Source organism: Anomaloglossus baeobatrachus, chromosome 2 (genome assembly GCF_048569485.1).
Source record: "Anomaloglossus baeobatrachus isolate aAnoBae1 chromosome 2, aAnoBae1.hap1, whole genome shotgun sequence".
In the NCBI taxonomy this organism is placed as follows: Eukaryota; Metazoa; Chordata; class Amphibia; order Anura; family Aromobatidae; genus Anomaloglossus; species Anomaloglossus baeobatrachus.
This window is the reverse complement of record NC_134354.1, coordinates 625,015,280-625,039,573: the sequence shown is the minus strand read 5'-3', so window position 1 is coordinate 625,039,573 and position 24,294 is coordinate 625,015,280. Positions and strand designations below refer to the sequence as shown.

Here is a 24,294-nt window from a genome sequence, read left to right as displayed (position 1 = left end):
TCGGACAAGCCTGGCCTCGGCACGGGTGGAAACTTTCAAAGGCTGTCCAGGCCGTGGAAGGCTAACAGTAGTTCCATAAGCCTTCCACTTCTGGATGATGCTCCCAACAGTGGAGACAGGTAGGCCCAACTCCTTGGAAAGGGTTTTGTACCCCTTGCCAGCCTTGTGACCCTCCACGATCTTGTCTCTGATGGCCTTGGAATGCTCCTTTGTCTTTCCCATGTTGACCAAGTATGAGTGCTGTTCACAAGTTTGGGGAGGGTCTTAATTAGTCAGAAAAGGCTGGAAAAAGAGATAATTAATCCAAACATGTGAAGCTCATTGTTCTTTGTGCCTGAAATACTTCTTAATACTTTAGGGGAACCAAACAGAATTCTTGTGGTTTGAGGGGTTGAATAATAAATGACCCTCTGAATAAACTTTTCACAATTTAAAAAAAAAATAAAAAAAGAAATAACATTCTTTTTTGCTGCAGTGCATTTCACACTTCCAGGCTGATCTACAGTCCAAATGTCACAATGCCAAGTTAATTCCGAATGTGTAAACCTGCTAAATCTGCAGTGGGTTGAATACTACTTGTAGGCACTGTATATAGTTATATAGTGTGCGTGTAAAAATATATATATATATATATATATATATATATATATATATATATATATATATATATATATATATATATATACATTATATATATATATATACATTATATATATATGATCCAACCCCATCCAGGTGTACAGTAATGCCTTTATATATTATTTATTGCCTTACTTTTACTGATGTGCTGCTCACCATGCTTCAGTTTGGTCCTGGCATTACAAACAAAGTCTGCTATATCTCAAGGACCTGCAGTGATGTAATGAAGGGGCGGGCACTGTGCTGTTCTGTTCTGCTCTGTCCCACCCGTCTGCATTACATCACTGTAGGTCCTTGTCAGCTACGGGAGACTGTTTCTAGTGCAGAGGCAGGAGCAAAGTGAAAGTAATTTGAGCCCTCAGCACAGAGACTGCGGCTGTGCTGTGAAGGTATGCCGTGCTCTGGCCCGGACACTGCAGTGATCTGCACATCCTCCGGGCGAGACATGACTGCAGCTGCACTCTGCTCCTGCCTCCTAAACAGCGAACACACAGTCTCCCCAACCTCTGCAGGAAGCCGGCGACTGGAGCTCCCACGTGTGACCGCTGTTTACATTAAACAAGTATTCATTAGCTGCTCCTCACACCCGCTGACTGCAGAAAGAAGTGGGTGGGGAGCAGCTAATGAATATTCACTGACTTTAAGCAGCGGGCACACGTGGTTTCTCCAGCCGCTGGCATCCTGCAGCAGCGACCCTCCCTGCCTCCTGTGATCCCACTGCATAGCGCTGACTCCCCACAGCTCCCTACCCCGCAGCTTCAGACCATAAGACGCACCCCACACTTTCCTCCGAAATTTGGAGGAAAAAAAGTGCGTCTTATGGTCCGAAAAATACGGTACATACATGTTAAAAGCATGGTGGTGATAGCATTATGTGGTTTGGATGCATTTATTCAGCAGGAAGAGGGTAGCTGGTCAGAGTTGATGTGAAGATGTATTATTATTATTATATTTATTATTATTATTATTTATTATTATAGCAGCGCCATTTTTTCCATGGCGCTTTACAAGTGAAAGAGGGTATACGTACAACAATCATTAACAATACAAAACAGAATGGTACAGGAGGAGAGAGGACCCTGCCCGCGAGGGCTCACAGACTACAGGGGATGGGTGATGGTACAATAGGTGAGGACAGAGCTGGTTGCGCAGTGGTGTACTGAACTGAGGGTTATTGTAGGTTGTAGGCTTGTTGGAAGAGATGGGTCTTCAGGTATGTATGGAGCTGAATGAAAGGCAATCTTGGAGGAAAATCTGCATGAGGCTGCAAAGCACTTGATAGTGGGGCGTAGGTTTACCTTCCAAGCAGGACAACAACCCCAAACATACTGCCAGAGCTACAATGGAATGGTTTAGATCAAAGCATATTAATGTGTGTGAATGGTCCTGTCAAAGTACAGACCTAAATCCCATTGAGAATCTGTGGCAAGACTTGAAAATTGAAACTTATAGCCTCAAAGGCAATATATCTGGTTGTAAGTATGAGTTCGGAGACCCACTCTCAGTTCTTGCAATGCAGTCTGTATATGGATTGTGAAACACGACCATCTAAACCTTGCCTTATTCAGACAAAATCATCTCATTTCCATTCTGTGTTATGAAATTTGTATTGAAAAGATTGTTTTTATTCAATTTGGGCTTCATTCAGCTGCATGGGGCTATTGATTATAATATGGTCAGTGTGCAGTCAGATCTGTGTGCCCTGCTGAAGCAATCATAATTGAATGCAAAAAAAATTGGTTATGGATAAAAGCCCTAAGTCTGTGTTTACACATATTTGTGAAACATCCCACCCTTGTCTAACGAGAGACACAGACCCATTTTTAAAACTGATGTCAATATGGATAAGTGAAACTCTATGGTCTGTGTGTTTGCTGGGGGAGAAAAAAAAACGGAGACTCCGAGCTCGTCCTATTCTCATCCATTTTGCAGCCATTAAATTCTATGAGGATCCATGTGAAACTGATGACACACAGATGGCAAAATGTGTAATTCAGAGTTCCATCCAAGTTTCATCCGTTTTTCACTTATATATTGAGTCAATGGATAGCAAAAAAGTTTAGACAGTGCACCTGTTAGTGAAAAATAAATGGAAGCAACTAAGATGACACCTGAGAAAAAGATTGGTCTGCTTCTCTCGGATAGTAGTTAGACCAATTAGCAAATTTATACCCATTCAAAAAGTTTATTATTGATATTAAAAAAGCAAATAATTCCAACCATATAAACAAATACACAATGTGCGTGTAGTGTGTTATTAGAAGATGATATAAAGGGGCATGAGGTGAAGTTGAATAATAGTTTTATACGAGTCAAAATTGGACACTGGGGGATATACCTTTCCCTTTTCTTGGTCCTACCTCACAATGGGGCTTTAAGCACCCTAGGTGTGTGGTGCCCCTATTCCACGACGGCTCACCCTCTCTGCTCCTATCTGCCTTACAATATACCCACCACCACTCTAAAAAAAAAAAAAATGCAAGGTGCAGTAAATCAGCACATAGATGCCAAACACAACACGAGAAAGTATTAAAATATTTTTGTGAGACTAACGGCTGCTTAATACACTGCATTTAATCGTGCGATTGTATTTGCGATCGCATCCGCCCCCATCGTTTGTGCGGCACGGGCAATTTGTTGCCCGTGTCGCACAATGTTGTAACCCCCCATCACACGTACTTATTTTCCAAACGACCTCGCTGTGTGGCAGCGAACATCCACTTCCTGAAGGGGGAGGGACGTTCGACGTCACAGCGACGTCACACAGTGGCCGGCCAATAGAAGCGGAGGGGCGGAAATGAGCGGGACGTAAACATCCCGCCCACCTCCTTCCTTCCGCATTGCCGGCGGGACGCAGGTAAGCTGCAGATTTTAACGTTCCCGGGGTGTCACACGGAGCGAGGTGTCCTGCCTCGGGAACAATGAACAACCGGCGTGCAGAAGGACGTTCGATATTTTGAAAATGAACGACGTGTCAACGAGCAACGATAAGGTGAGTATTTTTGCTCATTCACACTCGCTCGTAGCTGTCACACGCTACGATATGTCAAATGATGGCGGATGTGCGTCACTTACGACGTAACTCCCGAAGACATATCGTATGATATATCGTAGTGTGTAAAGCCCGCTTAACAATACAGATACAGTTCAATCCACCGATTATAATGATATTGCCTAAATTAGGACTTCATATCTGGTACCACGGGGCCAGTGCCAGCAACAGTCCCCTTTCTTGTGTTAGACTGAAAAAACATAATCCTATTCTTAGCAATGTCACAAAAATGGGGATCTCTGATATGGATAAATACTCTGCAATATATTTAAAAAACCCTCAGTCATAGGAATAATGGTTGATGTATTATAACATACAGTAAAGTATTACCATAGATGTGAATAGGATACCCTACTGTTTGTTGGTAGTTTTCCTGGGCTACAGTGGATATCCGTAGTCAGATGCCAAATTTTTCCCAAACGTCATGACGAATCAATTAAATATTGTGCCTAGTATTGTGTAGGTACACACTTCCTTCATGCTACGCATTTCCCCCCACTAGTTGTTGGGGTTCATCAGGGGATCAGAATAAGGCAACTGGAAGCAGAATCACAGCCCAGTTGTCCCAAGATGCCACCTATAAGATACTAAGTGCTCAGTGTCAATGTCCCATGGGGCCCGAACATTTGGGTCCGGGAGGTTCATACCTCCCTCCTAGTAGTGCTGCCCACCCTCGGATAGTACCACTCACGCAGATGTGAGAATGCAGCTTTACACTCATTCAAATCATTTAGACTTTTAAAATTACAGAAAAATTACAATAAGACACAAAAACACTAACGCACCATTTATCTGAATGTCCACAATGAAATGTAAAAATATACTCTAACCAAGGAAATTCGTGACACACAAACTATGGAGAGGTTTTTAGACTACCTTTTTTTTTTTTTTTTTTTTTTTTTAAATATATGTATGTGTTATTAAAAGAAAAAAAAAAGTAGCAGTCCCCAGGTTATGATCTAAGTATGTTCTGTAGCTTTGTTTGTAAGCCGGATATATATGTAAGTTGGAATTACGGCCTGAAAAAAAAAGAACAAAAGCAATATTCTCCACTCTGGCTGACCTCCTACTGGACACCACAAGTCATCCTACCCACTTCTTTCCAATGTCGCACACCAGATCTCCAGGCTTTTCACAACTGTATACGCTTTTTGGCTGCATCCAGACTTGGAGGTTACTGGGGCAATAAAGTTGCAACCTAATTATGCCCAGTGACTATTAGGGCCTGAATGCGACATGAAATCTTGGAGATGCTGCAATGTGCAACAGTGGAAAGAAAAGGACCGGATGGCAGGCAGCAAACAGCTGGGCAGGTGAGTATTTTAATTTTTTTTAACCAATACTCTTCTCCGGCCACCCCGCTGCTTACTATCCGGTCCTCTTTTTTCCATTCTTGGGCATTCTGCATCTCTGACCCCTTCACTGTAAGCCAGGAATTATAGTCGCAGCCTGGCCTCAGAAGCTATTGCGTGTCTAAAGCTGGGTTCACACATAGCGAAAGCGACAACGACATCGATGTTACGTCACCATTTTCTGTGACGTAACAGCGACCTTGTAAGTCGCTGTTATGATCGCTGCTTAGCTGTCAAACACAGCGACGCAGCAGCGATCATAATGTCGCTACATGTGCAGAGAGCAGGGAGCTGCGCACACTGCTTAGCGCTGGCTCCTTGCTCTCCGAGCTACAGTACACATCGGGTTAATTAACCCGATGTGTACTGCAGCTACATGTCACAGTGCAGAGATCAGGGAGCCGCGCACACTGCTTAGCGCTGGCTCCTTGCTCTCCTAGCTACAGTACACATGGGGTTAATTAACCCGATGTGTACTGCAGCTACATGTCACAGTGCAGGGAGCCGCGCACACTGCTTAGCGCTGGCTCCTTGCTCTCCTAGCTACAGTACACATCGGGTTAATTAACCCGATGTGTACTGCAGCTACATGTCACAGTGCAGAGAGCAGGGAGCCGCGCACACTGCTTAGCACTGGCTCCTTGCTCTCCTAGCTACAGTACACATAGGGTTAATTACCCGATGCGTACTGCAGCTACATGTGCACAGAGCAGGAGCCGGCACTAGCAGCAAGAGCGGTGGAGGCTGGTAACGAAGGTAAATATCGGGTAACCAGGGAAAGGTCTTCCCTTGGTTACCCGATGTTTACAGTGGTTACAGCTTTCCGCAGGCTGCCAGACGCCGGCTCCTGCTCCCTACTCGCTTCATTTCGTCACTCTCTCGCTGTCACACACAGCGATGTGTGCTACACAGCGGGAGAGTGACGACGAAAAAATGAAGCAGGACATTCAGCAACGAGCAACGACCTCACAGCAGGGGCCAGCTCGTTGCTGGATGTCACACACAGCGACAGCGACGGGATGTCGCTGCAACGTCACAGAAAATGGTGACGTAGCAGCGACGTCGTTGTCGTCGTCGCTGTGTGTGACACCACCTTAAGAGTTGGGATATCAATGTCTGGATCTTACAATGACTGGATGATGATAAATTGGGCAGCTGGTGATGCAATTGTTACGTTTTGTTTGTTTTTTTTAATTACTACTCACTATGCCATTCGCTCCTCCTTTTTCCTTTGTTGTGCACACTGCTTCCCTGGCCTTTTTACTATAGGTCAGGACATCCGGTCGCATCCAAGCTAGAAGAGAAGCTATTGTGTGTCATAAGGTTGCGATGGCCTGATCTCTGGGTTGGAGGCGGCCAGGAGTCATCGTCTATAATGTAGAGGTCGAAGGTGCGGTGCGCAACCGTGTAAAGAGGACAAGACAGGGCAGTGGCCAGAGATTTCAACATTGAGGTGAGTATATTAGGTTTTGGGCTTATCTTTTTTCTTTTTTTTTTTTTTTTTTTTTTTTTTTACAAATGAAAAATATTTTCGCAACTTGGGGTCATACGTCAGACAGATGTTCAGAAGTCTGGGACTTTCTGTACTTGTGTATCTGTGGATACAATCTTAGAGGTCTACTGAGGCTTGTGTTGATTTTTAAGTTACAATAGAATAGATGTATTATTTCTCTTTACAGTACAATTCCCCTTATATTGTGGAAATAAGTAATGGTCAACATATTAGAAATTCAGATTGAATAAATTTCTCCTTTAACAGAGTATTGTATTTTACTCTAGCTACTATCTAGCGGGTAGTTTGGCTCCCCACGGCCTGTAAGCTCCCACTCCCTGCAATAGTCATTTTTGAAGCAGCTTGACAATACAGTAAAGGGATAGCAGCAGTGGCCATTTTAATGTTTGCTCATGTTACTTCACGCAAGACTGCATACTCATTAATCAAAGAAGTCAAAAAATGTGCCTCTATCATAATGTGGCTATAATTCATTTTCTTAGGGACTGTTTCTAAAACATAATGCGCTTTCTGCATCTAATTTTTTCACTAAAGCTAGTTATGCAAAATACATCTTCCAAATTCATTTTTCACTGTCACATATTTGTATGTGATCCAGTTGAATCAATGCAAACAATTGTCACTTCCACTTTGCTTAAAACACGGCTCCCTCAGAGCAACTCTAAAGTTCAGAATTCTGCCGTTTTATGTATTGTTCTTGGTTATAGTCAGTTTTAACCTTTTATGCAGGGCAAGAACATTCTACCTGTATATTATACCTTCCCATTAAAGTGTTGTTCACAGGTTTACTCTTGGGGAGCGCACTTCTTCCCTGCCTTCTTGCCTCTTGTTTGATGGAGGTGGACACGCCTGAGGATTCACAGTTTATACCAATGATGTTGGACCTCTGGTCCAAACTGTGCACTTTTTGATTGCTGTAGTAACATCGGAGGAGCGTATTGATGCTAAAGGTGGCCGGGCCGTGTGTTCCAAAGATCGGGCCAACTGTACATCAGTGATTACAAGCATTTATTGAAAAGAAGCCTATAAACGCTGCTAAACTGCCAGAGAAATCAAAATCCCTCTATTCTTCAGAAGAGTCCGTTCTTGAGAATGGAGAGGATTTTTAAAAAGGTTAAAATTGGAATTGGTTATCTCAACTTTCTAAATTAGTAAAATTTCATAGTGATTTTAAAAATAAGTAACTTGGCAATTTACGGCTTACTAAAATCTTCCACTTTCTCACGAACATAGGGATTTTTAATTTTATAGTTCACTGCTCTTTGCCATTTGAGGCCCTGTGTACACGCTGCAAAAAGCAAGGAAAACAAATTCCTGGACAACACTAAACACAAGATTAGGTTTCAAAGCAAATAGTGTGTACATGTAGTTAAAATATAACTTTTAATAATTAAGAGTAAAAACCTGAAAAAGGGTATTGTATTTTGTATTGTCTTTTGTATCCTTGTGTTTTGCTAACCAATACATGTTTTTGCTTGTATGTGGGGTATGTATAAATGACGATATGATTTTTGTTTAGGTCATTTGAATAATTGAGGTTATTTCCTCCCCTGTTTGTGCATACATGTGGCATAGCTCAGGACCACTGTCCTTGTTCTATGTATGTGGAACACACATTTGATGGTCCTTCTATACTTGGGTTAGGGTATGTGCGCACTAGGCGTTTTTTTCACGCTGCGTTTTTATGTGCGTTTTTGTCTAAAAAACGCACCCGCGGCTAAAAAAACGCGGCAAAAACGCTTGCGTTTTTGCCGCGATTTGGTGCGTTTTTTGCTGCGTTTTTGCTCACTGCGTTTTTAATCAGTGCACAATGCCATTAACCCCTTAACGACCGCGGGCCGTAAAATTACGTCCTAAATGACATAATCTTACTGCCCGCGGTCCTCCGGCGGCAGCATGCCGTGATCGGCACACATCTCAGCTGATTTTCACAGCTGAGATGTGTGCCTGCTAGGCACGAGCAGAATCGTTATCTGCTCGTGCCGATTAACCCCTTATATGGCGCTGTCAATACATGACAGCGCCATTATAAGCGCGATCGCGGTAAAGTTTTACTTACCGCCGAAACCGGAAGTCACATGACGCGATCACGTGACTCCCGATAGTTGTCATGGTAGCACAGGGTCATGTGATGACTCCTGTACTACACATGAATTGGTTTCACTTTCGCTGTGCCCGGGGCACAGCAAAAGAGAAAGACAGCGTATCTGCTGTTTACAGCCTTCCAGCTGTGATCAGCAGATACTGCAGAGCGATCGGAATGCTGATCGCAATAGCCCCCTAGGGGGACTAGTAAAATAAAAAAAAAAAGTAAAAAAATAAGTTTTAAAAAATTAAAAAAAAACAAAAAAACCTAAAAGTTCAAATCACCCCCCATTCGCCCCATTGAAAATTAAAGGGTTAAAAAAATAAAAAATATACACACATTTGGTATCGCCGCGTTCAGAAACGCCCGATCTATCAAAATATAAAATCAATTAATCTGATCAGTAAACGGCGTAGCGGCAAAAAAATTCCAAACGCCAAAACGACGTTTTTTTGTCGCCACAACTTTTGCGCAAAATGCAATAAGAGGCGATCAAAACGTAGCATCTGCGCAAAAATGGTACCGTTAAAAACGTCAGCTCGAGACGCAAAAAATAAGCCGTCATTGAGCCTAAGATCCCGAAAAATGAGAACGCTACGGGTCACGGAATATGGCGTAAAACGTGCGCCACTTTTTTCGGACAAACTTCCGATTTTTTTTTAACCCCTTATATAAAAGTAAACCTATACATGTTTGGTGTCTACGAACTCGCACTGATCTGAGGCATCACACCCACACATCAGTTTTACCATATAGTGAACACAGTGAATAAAATATCTCAAAAACCATAGTGCTATCGCACTTTTTTTGCAATTTTTCAGCATTTGGAATTTTTTTGCCATTTTCTAGTACACAATATGGTAAAACTGATGGTTTCATTTAAAAGTACAGCTCGTTCCGCAAAAAATGAGCCCTCACATGACCATATTGACTGAAAAATAAAAAAGTTACGTCTCTCAGAAAAAGAATGGCGAAAAAAAAAAACGGAAAGCGAAAAATCGGCCGGTCGTGAAAGGGTTAAAGATTGTTGATGAAAAAAAAAAAAAAAAAGGTCTGATGTCATTTCCTTCTTCAAAATGTTCATTGTATGCAGGAGAGCAGACAGCTGCAGAACTAGTGTATGCAGGAGAGCAGACAGCAGCTGCAGAACTACAAGTCTCAGCATCCTCCATTCACTAGTGTATGGAGGAGAGCAGACAGCAGCTGCAGAACTACAAGTCTCAGCATCCTCCATTCACTAGTGTATGCAGGAGAGCAGACAGCAGCTGCAGAACTACAAGTCTCAGCATCCTCCATTCACTAGTGTATGCAGGAGAGCAGACAGCAGCTGCAGAACTACAAGTCTCAGCATCCTCCATTCACTAGTGTATGCAGGAGAGCAGACAGCAGCTGCAGAACTACAAGTCTCAGCATCCTCCATCCAGGACTGTATGCAGTTTTTTGCCCAAAAAGAAAAAAAAAATGACGTGGGCTTTGCCATATTTTTGTATGCTAGCCGGGTACAGCAGGCAGGTACGGGCTGCCCCCAACCCCCAGCTGCCTATTTGTACCCGGCTGGGAACCAAAAATATAGAGAAGCCCTTTTTTTTTAATTATTTCATGAAATAATTAAAAAAAAAAATGACGTGGGCTTCGCCTAATTTTTGAGTCCAGCCGGGTACAACTAGGCAGCTGGGGATTGGAATCCACAGTGCAGGGTGCCCATGCTTTCTGGGCACCCCCACTGCGAATTGCAGTCCGCAGCCACCCCAGAAAATGGCGCTTTCATAGAAGCGCCATCTTCTGGCGCTGTATCCAACTCTTCCAGCTGCCCTGAAGCCGGGTGGCTAGCTAGGTAATAATGGGGTTAGGGCTAGCTGTATAGCTGGCCCTAAGCCCGAAATTCATGGTGTCACGCCAATATTAGACATGGCCACCATGAATTTCTAGTAATGATAAAAAAAAAACACAACACAGAGAAAAATATTTTTATTAGAAATAAAACACAACACAATTAGTGACTCCATCTTTATTGAAATAAAGAACCCCCCTCCGCAGTAATCCTGGGTCAGGGTCCCGCGCCGTCCAATCCGGATCCAATATCATCTGATCGGTTTGCTGGAAGGCAAAGCGATCAGATGATGTGTCAGGATCAAGTGCCTGAATCCCATCACACATCAGCTGATTGTATAAAAGCCGATTATACAAGCAGCTGATGCATCAGTAGAAAAAAAAAAAAAATATAATACTCACTTATGTGCTGTGCTGATTACCAGCAGCTCCTGGAGCGATCGATTGGACAGGAGTCTGATCCTATACGATCGCTGCCGGAGCTGCCGGTAATCAGCTGATGAAGTCCCCTGACGGCAGGATCAGCTGATAGCCGGCCGGGCGCGAAAAAGCCGGCGACACCGCGATCAGCTGATGCGTCAGGTGACTGCATCAGGTGATCCACCGCCAGGTCCTGCAAGCAAGGTCCTGCCGGCCGGGGAGACTGCACACAGCCAGAGCGGCGGGACCGGGAGGAGATGGGAGCGGGCATGGCATCGGGACCCTGCGGACAGGTGAGTATATGACATTTTTTTTTTTCTACTGTTCACTTTTGTTTTCGCCGCTGCCTCCACCTCCCGCCCAGACATGGCGCCGCACGGAGCTGACATGCACAGGACGGGAGGTGGAGGCAGCGGTGACGGTACCGGGAGGATTCATGCTTCTGTGTTTACCAACAGAAGGAATCCTCTTCCTGTACACGTCACTGTAGTACCCACCCCTTGCGTTTATAGCTGCGTTTTTAGTCATAGAAACGCGGCTATATGCGTTATTCATTGCGTTTTTAACATCTCATTGAATTCAATGAGTGAAAAACGCAGTGGAAAACGCAGAAATAATTGACATGCTGCGTTTTTGTGGTCACCACAAAAACGCAGCTAAAAAAAAACGCTGTGTGAGGACAGCACTTCTGAAAACCCATTGACATTGCTGGGGAAGCAATGTCACTGCGTTTTCAGCACAAAAACGCGGTAAAAAACGCCGCTAAAAACGCGGCAAAAACGCCTAGTGCGCACATAGCCTTAGCGATTTGTTTTTGTCTTAATACTCACTTTTAGGGTTCAGCCACCGTGTGTGCCAGCTAGTTCCATATTGTTTGGGCGATTTGTGTCCACAAGGTTTAATCTGGTGGTAATACTTTTTTGTTTAGGTACCCTTTTTCAAGTTTTTACTCTTAATTATTAAAAGTTATATTTTAACTACATGTACACACTATTTGCTCTGTAACATGTGTACACACTGCAGTTTTTTATGTGGATTTTGATGCCTTTTTTTGTTTTCTGGAGGTTTTTTATGCGGCTTTTTTTTATGCGTTTTTTTTCTCTCTCTCTCCCTCTCTGTTTTCTAAGCGAGGGCTTGCAAATGCTCACTAGATTACTAGATTAGGTTGACTTCAGTACCCATGCTTCTCTTTTGATGCTGCGGAGGCACCACTGCCTTTTCTTGCAGCACGGGAAGAGTGTCCAATTCAGACCGGTGGGGCGACCATGCATGTTAGTCTGAACTGGTTATCTTCAGAATGACACCCTCACCTCCAGGAAGCAAAAAGCCGACAGGCAGATGAGTGGTGTGCTCCTGGAGATGCACAGGGAAGACTATTCTCGTTACAGAGACCTGTCAAACCAGTCTTGCTGCCAGTGAAGGGACTTATAGCTGCAATGCCCCTCTGGGAATTATTCAAATTGTCCCTCTAGTGAGGAAGGAGACACACTCTAGCGCCACCTATTGGAAGTAGCAATCCTAAAAGTCAAAAGTGGCTTTTTAAACAAGCCTTTTCATAAGACTTAGGCGGTCTTTGCACACTACGACATCGCAGGTGCGGTGTCGGTGGGATCATGTCGAAAGTGGCGCACTTCCTGCGTCACTCTCGACATCGTAGTGTGTAAATCCTAGATGATACGATTAACAATCGCAAAAGCGTCGTTATCGTATCATCGATGTAGCATCGGCGAATTCCATAATTACGCTGACTCGATGGTCCGATGTTGTTCCTCGCTCCTGCGGCAGCACACATCGCTGTGTGTGAAGTCGCAGGAGCGAGGAACATCTACCTGCGTCACCGCGGCTCCCGTCGGCTATGCGGAAGAACAGAGGTGGGCAGGATGTTTACATCCCGCTCATCTCCGCCCCTCCGCTCCTATTGGCCGCCTGCCGTGTGACATCGCAGTGACGCCGCACGACCCACCCCCTTAATAAGGAGGCGGTTCGCCGGCCACAGCGACATCGCACGGCAGGTGAGTGCATGTGAAGCTGCCGTAGCGATAATATTCGATACGGCAGCTATCACAAAGATATCGCAGCTGCGACGGGGGCGGGCACTATCGCGCTCGGCATTGCAGCATCGGCTTGCGATGTCGTAGTGTGCAAAGCCCGCCTTAGGATTAATGCCAGATCAGAATCCCAATTTGCAGACACGGTGTTTCGGGGTGATTGCCCCTCGTCAGTGCAAAGTATGGGGTATCTCATCTGGCTTATGAAAAGCTATGTGGAGACTACAAGGAAGACTAAAAATTAGATGCATAAAGCGCATTATGTTTTAGAAACTGTCCCTAAGAAAATGAATTATAGCCACATTATGATACAGGCACATTTTTTGACTTCTTTGATTAATGAGTATGCAGTCTTGTGTGAAGTAACATGAACAAACATTAAAATGGCCACTGCTGCTATCCCTTTACTGTATTGTCAAGCTGCTTCAAAAATGACTATTGCAGGGAGTGGGAGCTTACAGGCCGTGGGGAGCCAAACTACCCGCTAGATGGTAGCTAGAGTAAAATACAATACTCTGTTAAAGGAGAAATGTATTCAATCTGAATTTCTAATATTTTGACTATTACTTATTTCCACAATATAAGGGGAATTGTACTGTAAAGAGAAATAATACATTTATTCTATTGCAACTTAACAATCAACACAAGCCTCAGTAGGCCTCTAAAATTTCATCCACAGATACACAAGTACAGAAAGTCCCAGACTTCTGAACATCTGTCTGACGTATGACCCCAAGTTGCGAATGTCATTTTAAAAAAAAAAAAAAAACCCAAACCTACTCACCTCAATGTTGAAATCTCTGACCACTGCCCTGTCTTGTCCTCTTTACGCTGTTGCGCACCGCACCTTCAAGCCTTACATCATAGACGATGACTGGATACCTGGAGATAGTTACACTGCCCCATGAAGTTCTTTAGGTTTGTTACATGAGGGCAAGAGTTGTGCTTCCCATTTCATCTAAAATGATTGTACTTCATCCCACTCCAGTATAAGTGATAAGTGATTCTTCAGAGATTCCCAGTCCTCAGAATCCTTGCACTAATTTGTCCAAATCTCCAGTGTTTTCCATATTCAGTGTTTGTACCTTTCATTTATTTACTGGATGGAATGACACAAATTGCTGCCCTTTTTGTAATATAGTGATGTATTCCAGCCTTTGGAGACTCTAAGGACAGCTATACAGCTATTTGGCCCCCATCTGACAGAAGAATCTTCTAGACATGTGTAGCGCATATGTCGGGAGCTTTCCTGGTGCACGTTCTGAAAGAAAACAAGTAACCTGAGGCCCTTAGTGTAAAAACTTTTATTTTATTTCTAAGGAGATAACTGTAGAAAAACTTTATACACATCCTCCAAGGGATTTTTCCAGCTACTCAAGGTTACAGTGGAGCGCTCTCTTTTTGAAGTAAAAGCTAAAATAGAACATGTTCTCCTCTGTAAACCTGCAGTGTATTTTTTTTCTCATTGGTTCTTTATTACTTTTATATGGAGACTGAACCTTCTAGTCCAATCTTAATTATAATTACATCATTGCTGCAACTTCCAAGTGTCTCTTTCAATATTCACTTGCTACCTAAGAAAAAGCATAAGACTAAGGCTGGAGTCACACTTAGTTGTGACTCGTGTGAGGATTGCATCGCACTGTACAGACCTCAGTACCTAATCTGAGAGCAGCATGATGTAGGGGCAGAGACTCTTATTCCATCAATGTGCACTTACTGGTCTGCTTGTTGTAGTTTCAATAAAATCAGTGTTTTATCAGCAGGAGAATATCATTATAGGACTAGTTGTCTCCTGCCCTTGTAGTTTTCCTGATCTGTATTCCCACCTACAACACTGATTTGGCAGCTTTCTTCCTATACACAGTGTACACAGAAAGCTGCAAATCAGTAGTGTAGGTGGAGTTATACCAAGCTCAGCATTCAGAGATCTTCTAGATCTGCAGCAGAGAAAGCAGTGATTCTATGAAAACTGCACGAAACAGCCCAGAAAGTGATAGATCATTGGAATCACAGTGGATTACACTGCAAAAACCTAGTGACAAATTCCTATTAACTGAACTGATACTATTATTTTGTATGATGTTTGATTATGCAGTATTTTACATTGTATGATGCCCATCCAAACAACAATGAGGTTAAAGTGTCATTCCCACATCTACATTTCATAGCTGAAGTGGAAATAAGTAATTCTAGATCCTCAGCACCAGAGTTAGGCTGGGTTCACACTTCCGTTGTTTTGCATCAGTCACAATCCGTCGCCTTGAGGAATTACGGTATCCTGCTAAATATTTTGCAGGAATCCAGTTTTTCCCCATAGACTTCTATTAGTGACGGATTGTGACTGATGATGCTGCGTTGCATCCGCTGCGTCGCGGTCAGTCGTTTTTTAACTGACCGCCGGGCGGGAGCAACGCAGCCTGTAACGTTTTTTGAGCAGCGCAATCCGTAGGATTTTGCTGCGCATGCTCTCTCTGGCTCCCTGCACACGTAACCAGGATACACATTGGGTAACCAAGCAATGCGCTTTGGTTAGTTACCCGATATTTACAGTGGTTACGGGTGCAGGGAGCCCGCGCTAAGCGGTGTATGCTGGTAACCAAGATAAATATCGGGTAACCAAGCAAAAAGTGCTTTGCTTATACCGATATTTACCCTGGCTGTGCAGGGAGCCTGACACTTCCCCGCTCGGCTCTGCCCCCTCCCGCACTCCGCATGTACTCACACACACACACACACACACACACACACACACACACACACACACACACACACTCACACACTCTCACCTGTCCCCAGCCATGCAGTCCCCGCAGCACTGACGTCCTCAGTGCCATGGCCCCGCTCGGCTCCACCCACCCTGAACTCAGCCCCCTCGCGCTCCGCCCCCGCACACAACGGAGTCCGACGAAGAATTCTGTCCTTTGTCATCCGTTGTACAGCGCATCAGTCACATGCGTTAAGCGACGCATGTGACTGATGCAAAACAACGGAAATGTGAACTTAGCCTTAGGGTTAGGGCTCGCTCACACCACTGTATTAATCAGACGACTGTTATCCAATGTTTTTGTGGGATAGCACATGGTTCAATATTGTTCAATGTAGCAGTGCCGATCACCCATGCAAGTCTATGGGTGCATGGAAAATTTCGGACTGCACTTGGATGAAATCTGATTCCAGTTCTGTGCACTGACATAATGGAGTATCTGGAGAAATGTTGTTATCCATCTTCCCCTTACAGTGTGCTCCGGTTCTCTGATCCGAGTCTGATCCGAGTCTGATCCGAGTCTGATCCGAGTCTGATCCGAGTCTGATCCGTGTGTCATTAGCTAAACGACCCGATTCTCTCAAATGAGACAATGTGGCCCTAGCCTTAGGAAAACAGCTAAGTGCTCTCTGCATTACTCCCATATATATGGTTGGAAGTTAAGGAAAAAATGTAGGTAACAGCATACCGTATTTTTCGGACCATAAGACGCACTGGACCATAAGACGCACCGAACCATAAGACGCACCCTGGTTTTAGACAAGGAAAATATAATTTTAAGCAAAAAATGTGGTCATGACACACTGTTATGGGGCGAGGATCTGCTGCTGACACTGTTATGGGGGTAATGTCCCCAAATTCTCTACTAAGGTACTCCATCCTGGTAATGATCCTCCTGCCTTGTATATGATCCCCATCCTTGTATACATATGTCCCTCATCCTGGTATAGCCCCCATCCTGCTATATACTACCATCCTGGTATGTGCTCCCATCCTGCTATATACCCCTTCCTGGCATATGGCCGCATCCTGCTATATACCAACACCCTGTTATATACCCCCACTCTGGTGTATGGCCGCATCCTGCTATATACCCCCATCCTGCTATATACCCCCATCCTGCTATATACCCTCATCCTGCTATATACCCTCATCCTGCTATATATCCTCATCCTGCTATATGGCCTGCAAATAAAATTATTTTTGGGGTCTGGAAGGGGAGTCAGGGCCAAGGTGCACCTTCCAAGAATGCAGCCCAGGAGCTGCAGAAGGTGATTCTTTTAGTTTAATAGGTAAAAATCTGATGACCGGTTCCCTTTAAATATAGCATTCTCCATGCATGTATATAGAAGCAAGTTGCAAAACATCTTGCATCTTGTAATTTTTCGTGCCAGCCATGTCTTAAAATTCTAAGCCAGGAAAATGACAACATAAAGAAAGTTGTCTAAAGTAAGGCCAACAGCTGTTTTTTTACTTTTTGATGAAAATCGAAAATCTGCGGACCATTGCCTGAAGTCTCTTCCTTTCTATTGCGTTTCCCCTATAGCAATCAGCATTTTTGGAAATTTTTCTCCTTGGCATTTTGTAAGAATGTTACTTTGCTCTTGTAGTCTAATGGACTAAAATATGGATTGTGAATTTTAAAACCTATCTCAGGGCTTGGCTGACCTTTACGGGGAGCCATAAAATTTATAATGTCTCTTTTTGTGAAGTTGGGGTCAGATGGTAATTTTTCTAATTAAAACATTTGTATTGCAGGATTGGAACAACAGAACCTTGCCTGCCTCTCAGTGACCGGTTATAAGCTTGGGAGATTATGTACATGAATGTGTACCAGTTTATTTGCCACAGAATAAGCACCATTGGTTTTACCTGGTGAAACTTGCTTGTTGTAGCAGAATTCATACACATTTCATGGTAACAAATGAATAATGAAATGGTGAATTCAGCTTTTTGGGTTTAATTTAGAGACATCTGGTACTAGATAATGAGCGTTTGGATAGAAATAAAGTTTGACGTTTGTTGAAATCATGCTGACTTTTTTTTTATTATTTTTGTCTGCATTTTAACACAAGGAGAATATCTTGTGACTAAATATTTTATTCAAAGCCGAAGGATTGCGAGTAGCTTCCTTCTACTTTCCTTCCAGGCTTCTGGTCACGCTCTTTGGTGATGCCTGCTGCTTCGGCCATGCAAGAGCACCGGAGAGGCCATGTTAGAGCTTGACGGATATCTGTCTGATAACGATAATTATTTTAGACTTCAGGTATTGGAGAGATCTGACAATCTGCTATACCTTCTTTTCTCTGCTAGACGCCCTGTTAATTTTGACCCTGTTATCTCTCCAGGGATGCGCAGCTCATAGCTTTCACCGGGATTGTTTACCTTCTAATTTTTTGTGAGTTTATCAGTAATCGCTCCGTTGTATATAGTATGAATCGTGTACAAGGGAGTTCTGTCAATTATATTTGTATACAGCAGAGACAGTGGCAGTAATTTTATTGCAATGAATACATATATTTGTATAGTTGGATATATATGTACATATATTTAATAAATTAATGGGATTGTCAATTTTCATAATTTTTTTTAATTGAAACCAGACAACCCCTTTAATAACGCATAAATCGGAATACATAATGTATATTTATACCTGCTTTCACAGCTTATTAGGTGACTAGAAATGCAATTTGAAAGCTGGCCTTTCTCAGGAGGAACTTTATCAAGTAGGGTATCACTCTTAGGCCTATTTCACACATCCGTGATTCTGGTACGTATGTGCTAGTTTTTAAACGTACTAGAATCCATGACATACGCAGACCCATTATAATCAATGGGTCTGTGCACACATCAGTGATTGTTCACTGATTGTGTCTCTGTGTGGCTTACACGCGTGTCCGTGATTGCAGCACGGAGACATGTCCATTTTTTTCTGGCATCACTGATGTCCCACGGTCCACACTATGGTGTGATCCTTGAAACACATACCAGAAAAACATGGACATTGAAAATAAAAAACATTTTAAACTCACCTTCTCCAGCGCTCTGGCCTCTGCTTCAGAGACAGCTGCTTATTCTCATACATATTCATGTATGCAGGCACAGCCGACCCGGAAGTAGCTGCAGTAGGGGCGGAAACACAGCAAAGCCGGAGTGTTCAGCACCACGGACAGCAGGAGCGGGGACAGGTGAGTATATCTCCATGTGCAATTACAGAGCTCGGATCACGGATAGCACACGGACGGCACACGGAGGGACATATGCGTTTTTTACACGTCAGTGAAAAACGTCTGTTTTTCACTGACGTGAAACAGGCCTTAGTGAAATCTAATTAAACATATATTGATAAGGGATCTTGTAAGTTAATGGGGTTATCTAAATTATATATCTTTTTTTTATCTTTAATCAGTTGCTTGTATAAAAAATAATTGCTGAAAGATATAATCTTTTTACATCTAACTCTGCAATAATGAATTAGGATCATCCTCTATATCTAGAGGAAACAGGGTTTTATGATCATCACAGAAGTCAACTCTACTGTAAAAGCAGTGAGATTATTGACGTCTCTGCCACGTGAGCTGATAATGGCTGATTCACTAAACAAGTTCCCAGATGACCTGGATGCCTTTTTTGAACAATATAATATTACAGTTTGTGCGTGCTAGATTCCAGGCATGGGCCGTTGGTTCAGGGAACTATTTTGATTGCCGTATGTAAAGTATGCCATATGAGTGCCGTATGTCAAGTCGCCTAATGTGGAGCAATTAGCGGCTGCCTAATGGAGATTGTGCCTTCATCTGGATCAGCATGTTGTGTTATACATTGAACTTTATTGGCTTGAATCTTTTTCATCTTTCCACCGATGTGCCAGCACAGATCCTCCGGCAGTGCACCTTGTACAGCATCATGTCTACAATCACTGAGTGGTGTTAGTAACTATGACCCCTGCGAGCAATCATCGGCTGCAGTGGGTCACTTGCGTATAATCAAAGACTGAGAGCACTACAGGAGAATTAATGCTGGCTTACCTGGGAAAAATACAGTGAAAAGGGGTTATATATACAGTACAGACCAAAAGTTTGGACACACCTTTCCATTCAAAGAGTTTTCTTAATTTTCATGACTTTGAAAATTGTAGATTCACATTGAAGGCATCAAAACTATGAATTATCACATATGGAATTAAATACTTAACAAAAAAGTGTGAAACAACTGAAAATATGTCTTATATTCTAGGTTCTTCAAAGTAGCCACCTTTTGCTTTGATTACTGCTTTGCACACTGTTGGCATTCTTTATCCATAGCGTTAAAGCAGTGATGTGCAAGGCAAAAAAATTAAAGTGCGGGAAATTTAATATTTTGTGGCTATATCATTACATAACAGGCAAGTTTTGTATATGGATATACAATATTTGTGTAATGACTGCAGTGAAATATCATTGATCAATGCATTTCATGGCTGGTACACTGAAACTATACAAACAACTGCAATGCACAGTACTGCGTCTCACTTACAAAATAACCCTTTATATGGGGATAGAATTAAATTTAAAGGGAATCTGTCTGGAGGTTTTTGTTACCTCATCTGAGGGCAGCAAGATGTAGGCAAATAGATCCTGAATCCAATGATGTATCACTTAGATTACTGAGTGCAGCTGTTCTGACATAATCTGATTTTTTTAGATTTAAGGGGGCTTTACACGCTACGACATCGCTAATGCGAACTCGTTGGGGTCACGGAATTGGTGACGCACATCCGGCCACATTAGCGATGCCGTTGAGTGTGACACCGATGAGCAATTTTGCATCGTTGCAAAAACGTGCAAAATCGCTCATCGGTGACATGGGGGTCCATTCTCAAAAATCGTTACTGCAGCAGTAACGAGGTTGTTCCTCGTTCCTGCGGCAGCACACATCGCTCCGTGTAACACCGCAGGAACGAGGAAGCTCTCCTTACCTGCCTCCCGGCCGCTATGCGGAAGGAAGGAGGTGGGCGGGATGTTACGTCCCGCTCATCACCGCCCCTCCGCTGCTATTGGGCAGCCGCTCAGTGACGTCGCTGTGACGCCGCACGGACCGCCTCCTTAGAAAGGAGGCGGTTCGCCGGTCACAGCGAAGTCGCCGGGCAGGTAAGTATGTGTGACGGGTCTGGGTGATGTTGTGCGGCACGGGCAGCGATTTGCCCATGTCACGCAACAGATGGGGGCAGGTACCTACACTAGCGATATCGGGACCGATATCGAAGTGTGTAAAGCCCGCTTAAGTCATGTAGTAGAGAGGAGAGAGCTGCCCCTGCCCACATCAGGCTCTGTATAGAGATTGAGCATTGACAGTGGGATGTCAAACGGAGGGAGAGATGTGCCGGACTGTCATGCATGTGACAATGTAGTTCAAGCAATGATAAGTTCTGCTGGTTATACAAACATAGCAAATAGATCGGACCTTGGCAAGACAGGCATCCGTGAAATATCTGTGTTAACCCTTGCAGCATGCTGGCTTCAGCTTACTTAGCAAAAACCTGCTCACAGATTCCCTTTACGTGAAGCAAATAAATAACAATTTAGGAAGCCATCAAAGTGTTGCAAGTATTTCCATGAAACAGTAATGACTTTTCTGTTTGTGTTCTGTTTTGCAGCAATTAGTAGCAATGCAAGAGGAGTTAAACAACAAGAAGAGTGAACTAGAGAAAGCCAAGGAAGAACAAACACATGTAAATGCCCTAGTGAATGTTCTCAAGGAACAGGTGAGTCAGAACCAGCCACAGACTTGTGCCATCAAGCAGAAAATTGTACACAATCATTGTTATGCTAATTGTAGGTTGTATTTTAGAACACGTTCTTAGATATAAAAAGAGAAAGTGTGTGTCATTGCAGTGATCTTACAAGGAGCCTCAGTGACTTTACTGCTGTTGTAATAATTCACCTCTCCAAACTTCATAGAAAATCTATAGGACGTAGAGGGAAAATTCACCGTAGGGCGCACAACATTAAGGCTGTTGTGTCGTATCACAACACCACATCTAATGATTTCTTATAGTTTGCATCATGAGCTGTGATCTACTGAGTCGCACAATTGCAAATTTGTTCAATATCTGTCCCCCCGGTCACAAGTTGCATGTGCCTCACTTGCCATCGATATCAATGCAGGTCACGTGCAACTACAACTCGCATACAACACGTCTGCAACATGATTCTGTTTTTTTTCCCAACAAAATCTGAGCTCTAAAATAGTTGCACAAAAGCATGTAGTGAAGAACTTGTACAAATGTTTTTTGTTATATGCAGCCTGTCTGAGAATTGATGTCCACTTTTAGCCCCAGCCTTTCGGTACTTATCGCCTCACAGGCAGCGCCGATCAACAGTGAAAATGTTTTCTTATAGGTATACATAATGCTTATGCTACCATAACTACACTGTATTTGGTAATATAATGTTAGAGTTCTCCTTAAACATGGCTTATATTTACCTTTAATAAAGTAGCACTATTTGTCTTACGTAGCAATTCCTCACTGATGACTCTTTGGTGGTCAGGAGCTAAGGCCCACCACCACAAGCCCCTAGCCTCCTGTCACTCAATGACAACGTTTTCCCAAGAATAGTAATGTGGAGAAAGTTCTTAATCAACTGTAAGAGGAATTTAACACTATTACTAACCACATCCGTATAAATGACAACATAATATATCACTTTTTTTGAATTAGAGGATTGCATCCTAACGCATATGAACTTATCTGCCCAATGTACTGCCTTTTTTTACTTTGTAATAGTTATACGTTTTCTCTCTACTCCTTACTCCTATAATGATAGGATATTACAATAATCTTGATGGTTAGTATAGACTTGCAACCACCGATAATATTCTGCTGTGCCACAACTTGATAACATTCTGCTTTTGGAACACAATCCCTTTGGAAATTGTTTGATTTGTCATCATATATGGGTTTTCTATGACTTTATAGAGTATAAACATAAGAAATCTAATTTAAAGTATATGTTGAGCACTGTTTTTTATATTGTATCCATGAGAAGTCTACATTTTAACGGTGGAAATCCTTGTGGACTGTTATCGTTTCGGTTTGCATTTCTGCTGTTGTGTTGTTGGAAAGAATCAACAAGTTTGTCAATATTTCTGTTAAAGAGCATTTATAACCGCCAATGAGCTTCGTTAAACGACCACCGATTGGCAACATGTTTTCCAGTTGGTAATCATTTAATAGACTTTTTAGACTGGGAGAACGCACTTTGGATGCTCCTTAATGGTCTGTAATAAATCGTTCAGTCCACATAAGCTGCCATTGTTCTGAAAAGCACAAGTCCGGTTTACACAGGAGGATGTGCTGCCAAGATGGATGATCTTTTAGGCAAACCAAAAGAACATTTCACCCAATGAATGAGAATTCTTCTTATTCGTCGGGTGATTGGCAGATTGCTAACACTGCACTATTCTTAGGAACGCTCGTCGCAGATAATCTTCCAGTGTAAATGCACCATAAGGCTGGGCTCTGATGGAGCGTTTTTGTGCAATTTTGATGCTTTCCTTCTTTTTTGTTATATATAACCAGAAGGAAGTAAAAAGGCCTCTTCACTCGACCATATTACAGCCATGTTCTCATCACTCACAGCCACAAGTGACCCTACCATGGGACTGTTGACCCGAACCAACTGCATCAAATCATATATGATTCTGTTAGTTTGAGTCTGAAGTCCAGCAGTTGAGCTGGGTCTTGCAGCCATATTACTGATGAGAAAATATTACCGCAATATGGTTGTGTGAAGTAACGTGGCTTTTTAAACCTAACATTCATGCATTCTGCTGTACTTTGGTTATGAATTTGCATAGGCCCACAACCTAATACTGTGTAGCCTTCAAAATGTATTTATTTTTAACCAATAAAAGAAAAAATAGTAGACAAAAAACACATCTGTGAAGAGGAACAATATCAACATCTATCCTTTTGGGAGAGTGGTTTTATTTAGCTTGTTTGTAAATTCTACTCGGAATTCATATTTGTTCAGTTAGAGACGATAATTCCGGTTTTTGTTTTATTACCCAATATGTCGCTGTAGAATACCGTGCCAGCTGAAATAACAGGAACATGAGCTTTACCAGGGCTGCCAAGTGTAACTTCCGTAGGGCTCTTAATGGCTGGTATAATTGAAAATGGCTGAGTTATATAGAACAGGTGAAACGACCAATTAGAAGCGCAGCACAAGTTATAATATGTATCGGAAAATAAAGCAATGTAGAGCTTCTGTGTAACATTTCACGGAATTGAGATTTTCTTTCTTTCAACAATACAACTTTAACAATCTGTAACATTCATAGGTAGAGAGGTGGTTGATGACCCAACACAAATTCTCCACATTGTGGCTACATTGGCTAAAATTTATTATAGATTCATTGGAACCTTTAAAGGGAGTCTGTCCTGTAAAAAATATTATTAACCTGCAGATGGGTTCAATATGCAGATTATTAGCAGTTTAACGCCATGTGTTTTCTGCATTGAGAGGCCCGCTGCCAAGAAGATTAACTTTATTTTTCCTGGCAGCCTTGGGCTTTCAGTCATAGGAGTGTGGTCAGTGTGGTT

The 24,294-nt window shown here is 42.8% G+C and overlaps 1 protein-coding gene across 4 annotated transcripts in view; it reads left to right on the top strand.

The window, feature by feature from the left end:
- ENOX1 (ecto-NOX disulfide-thiol exchanger 1) overlaps positions 1–24,294 on the top strand; it is an 899,109-nt gene that overhangs the window by 830,462 nt on the left and 44,353 nt on the right. For all 4 annotated transcript variants that reach the window (XM_075336870.1, XM_075336871.1, XM_075336868.1 and 1 more), the window contains one exon: positions 21,343–21,450. In XM_075336870.1, the coding sequence (XP_075192985.1) occupies positions 21,343–21,450 (108 nt within the window). The remainder of the gene's footprint in view (positions 1–21,342; positions 21,451–24,294) is intronic.